Source organism: Mus caroli, chromosome 10 (assembly GCF_900094665.2).
Source record: "Mus caroli chromosome 10, CAROLI_EIJ_v1.1, whole genome shotgun sequence".
Taxonomy (NCBI): Eukaryota; Metazoa; Chordata; class Mammalia; order Rodentia; family Muridae; genus Mus; species Mus caroli.
The window spans coordinates 122,063,511-122,067,988 of record NC_034579.1 but is presented as its reverse complement, the minus strand read 5'-3'; the positions used below and the strand labels follow the sequence as shown (position 1 = coordinate 122,067,988).

The following is a 4,478-nucleotide window of genomic DNA, read 5'->3' as shown; positions in this document are numbered from 1 at the left end:
GTATATTTTTCTTTCTAGTTCAAGCCCAAACTGCAAACAAACCCATATCCTTTCACTGATTATTATTTTCTAGCTTTTCACTATATCATTAGGCAATGTATTCACAGTTTGAGTCAATAGGTTAGAAAATTACAGGAAAACAAGAAGAATATAAGAAAATACATTTGAATGTAGAAGATCTTATATAAGAGAGTTTTAAAATGACTGTGAGTTATTTAGGTAGGTATTTATTTTGACTCCCATTCACCATCCTTCCAGCACTGTATTTCCTTTCTCTTGCACTGTTTTTCACTCACTGAAATACTAGTTAATTTGCTTTCTTATTATGTTGCTTATTCCTAGTTACTAAAAGCAAGCTTTATAAAAGCATGATATTGTGTGCTTTATTCATGACTATATGTCTATGTCCTAGAAAGAAGCTGTCTATTGGTGAATAATTTGTGATTTCAGTTACAGATTTCAGAAAATTCAGTGCTTCTTTGATGCCAGTAATTTTCTTGTGAAGTCCTTGAATGCCTGTTTGACTTGCTGGTTCCTTAGGGTGTAAATGAAGGGATTCAGCATGGGAGCTACAGAGGTGTTGAGCATGGCAACTCCTTTACTTAGCACCACGCCTTCTCTGGCAGATGTTTTTACATACATAAAAATGCAGCTTCCATATGAAATGGACACCACAATCATGTGGGAGGAACAAGTGGAAAAGGCCTTTTTCCTTTGCTCTGCAGAAGGTATCTTCAGAATTGTTCTGAGGATGAGTGTGTAGGACAGAATGACCAAGGCCAATGTTACTATGAGAGTAAATATTGCTAAGAAAAATGCCATCAGCTCGAGAATCTTTGTATCTGTGCAAGCGATCTGCAGCATGGGAGAAGAGTCACAAGTGAAGTGATCTATGATGTTAGAATCACAGAACTCCAGCTGAAGGCCCATGATTACAGGGGGAAAAACAATGAGGAATCCAGCTGACCAAGATGCAATTACAAGTTGATTGCACACTTTGTTGTTAATGATAGCTGTATAGTGCAGAGGTTTACAGATGGCCACATAACGATCATAGGACATTGCAGCCAGTAGAAAAAATTCTGTCGCTCCCAAAAATATCAAAAAAAATACTTGTGCCATGCAGGCATTATAGGAAATAGCTGTGTTCCCTGTAACGATGCTGATCAGAAATCTTGGAATGCAGACTGTTGTAAATAAAATTTCTAAGAAGGAAAAATTCCTGAGAAAGAAATACATGGGAGTTTTCAAGTGAACATTCGACAGTGTCAGGGTAATGATGGTCATGTTTCCACTTACACTCAGTAGGTATGTGGCCAGCAAGAAGAAGAATATCACAATTTGTAACTCTGGGTCATCTGTAAGTCCCAGAAGAATAAATTCTGTGATTGATGTCTTATTTGGCATAGCTAAGATCTGAAATTGGGTTGGTCTGTAAATAAAAAGAACAATGTTAATTCAAAGACATTTGATAGAATTTCAATTATGTTCATAATGTTCTCACTCTCCAAAACTAAAGCTTATACTTAATGCCTTGGGAAATGGTGAAAGAGCTATCTATTAAAATTAAAAGTTCATGTTATGTTCTGAGAAAGAAAAAGTTAGTTTGTTTCACTATTCTTGAGAAAGATTAAATAGATTATCAAAATGTATTCATTGTAATTTGACCGTTGTGACCACAGTATACAACTTATGATTATCACTAGAAAGCTTATCTTGAGTCAAATCCAATCATTTTTGTTCTTACAGAAACACATACTGACCTAATATTCTTTAGCCTCCTACCTCAGATCCATGGGAGATTCTAGGCAGTAGCCTCATCCTCCTAACAACTCTTGGTGGTTTTTGTTTTGGTTTGATGACAGAATCTGGCTGAGCTGACTTTAGTTCAGAAGTTATTGTGCAGCTCAAGTTAACCTTAGACTTGTGATGGTCCTCCCTTTCGCTGGGTTTAAAGGAGTGCAGAAATATATCGAGCATCTTAAATTATTAAGATCTCAAGTTCATAGAAAACTTTAAGCAGAAAGCACTATGTGTGTGTCGGGGGGTGGGACTGACTGAAATATTTCAATTTTATCATCATACAAAATCACCCTATTCATTCCTCTCTGAAATTAATACACATACAATATCAGCATAAGGTCAGGTCAGATTATTAGAGCTAAATGCAATGCTAGTAAGCTTTTTGCATGACAGACATTCTCAAGTTTTGCTTTGAAAAAGGATATGCTGATAAATTTATTGATTTTTAAAAAGTGTGACAAGAAAAAGAAAGACACTATAAGGAATAGAAAAATATAGGAATAATACATAAAAGCATAAAATACGATAATTATAATTATTGTGGAAAATATCAATATATTCTTCATTCTATGCCAATAATCATCCTTCAAGGTTTTATGTACAAGCCCAAGGTTACATATTAGGGTCTACAAATAGAGTAGCACTCTTGTTTGTATTCTACTTTACCATATCCAGTGTTCCAATGTTCAAAAGAGACATACATTTTATTTGATACATGAAATAATAAAGCTCTTAACTCAATAATAACTCTGCAACCTATTAATTCTGGTGCCAATATTCTGTAGTTTATGTTAGCTCCCTGGGCTCAGATCTGCATCTATGCATCAAGTCTTGCAAACTAATCAATTTTAACAAATTTTTACACCATTAGTGTCATGTCCCAATAAAATGAGAGTTTTCAGTATTAGAATTTTAAATTTTCAATGACTTAAGTACTCAACCTCTGAAAGACACTTTCTGGAAACGCATCCATGCACTATACTGCTACCAGTTCTAAGAAGCAAGAATTCCATTTCGTGATTCTCAGGTACACCATGAAAGGACTCTGAGTTAATGACGTGCAAGGATGCTGCAAAGTGGTTTCGTGTTTCCTCTGCCCATTAGGGCTGTATTAGTAATGTCATTGATGTTTACCTGAGAAAATGCATTTGACTCCTTTCTGTGGTCAGTGTTACACATTTTTAAACTCAGCTGTCAGATTTAGGGAAGACATAGGAAGAAAAAACAGTTACACAACTTAACAAAATCACCTCGTGATATGTATCAAAAGGACGTATTGTAAACAGATCTGATATAGAAAGTTGAGTAATATTGTTGACAAAGACAAAATATACTTACTTTTAAGTTTGTCTGGGCATTTTTATACCTGGTTTTCTGATTATCTAATATTTAGTTTAAAAAACAACAATGATTCAAGTAGGCAAAGGTTGTTTCATCTTTAAAAATAATTTGGTCAAATTAAGTATTTCTATTCAGCAACTCCTTTAACAAAATGTAAGCATTTTTTCTAGGTTTAGCTTGTGAAAGTCTATCCAATTCTCAATCCAAATTCTGATCTTTAAGAATAAGAAATATCTAAACATCATATGCCATTGACTTGAATAGCTTTTCTAATATTGTTCAGCAATTCATATATTTTAAAAAATGTTCTGTAAAAAGAATAGACNCATTATGTACGTTTGTGAATAAGATTTAGAAGAGTTTGTCCTGGTGGAAAACATAATAGACACATCCCTAGAGAAAGAAAAACTAGTGTGTCTACAATTAATTAATTTGGGCAACATTTAATCAAATTCCTTTGAGAACCATTAGGTACAAGAAGATGTTGAATTCTATGTATAATGCCAGGCATCCTATGATCCAAAGGAAAGACTGATGAAACAATTACTGCCTGCTGTGTAATTGTTTAAATTATCCTTCCAGTTATTCTGTATGGTTTAGAATTGGTTTGGTTTTGGTTTTTAGCTATTTTGTATCTTTTTTTGGTTCCCATATTAATATTAAGAATTTCTAAATTTATATTAAAAATTGCATTTGAAATTAGATGGAAATTGCATTGAATTTCTGTAATAAGCTTTTGGTAAAAATAACCATTTTTACATTAATCACCTTGAGCATAAGAATTCTTTCCATCTTCCAGTGTTTCTTCAGCTTCTTTGTCTTAAAGTTCTCATTACCTAAGTGTTTCTCTTCCTTGGTGAGATTTTTTTCCAAGATATTTGGGGCTATTAAGACTGGGATTATTTCCCTGTTTTCTTTCTATGTTTGTCATTGACATAAATAAAGGTTACTGGTTTNGTGTATCAGGTTCATGTCTTGCTACTTTGCTGAACATGTTTGTTAATGTCAGGAGATTTTCTTTGTTCTATTCCAAATTTTTCAGAACTTACACCATACAGGGACATTGGATTTTGTAAAAAGGTCTTTTTTTTTTTTTTTTTTCATCTAAAGAGCTGATCATATGGTTTCCATCCTTGAATCTATTGATGTGGTACATTAAATTCTCTTGATTGTGAATGTTGAACAACCCTTGCATCTCTTTATTAAAGCTGNCTTGATCTTGGCAAAGGAGCTTTTTGATGTGCTCTCTTTTCATAAGATTATTTTTGTTGCTCTTTATTGTTCTTATATATTTCATATCACATGTTTAGATCATATTCTTTCCCCTGCAAAAT

The 4,478-nt window shown here is 33.5% G+C and overlaps 1 protein-coding gene across 1 annotated transcript; it reads right to left on the bottom strand.

The window, feature by feature from the left end:
• Positions 1 to 468: 468 nt before the first annotated feature.
• LOC110303175 (olfactory receptor 6C65-like) lies at positions 469 to 1,410 on the bottom strand. The gene has a single exon (XM_021174161.1). The coding sequence runs from the start codon at positions 1,405 to 1,407 to the stop codon at positions 469 to 471; it is 939 nt and encodes a 312-aa protein (XP_021029820.1). The 5' UTR covers positions 1,408 to 1,410.
• Positions 1,411 to 4,478: the final 3,068 nt, after the last annotated feature.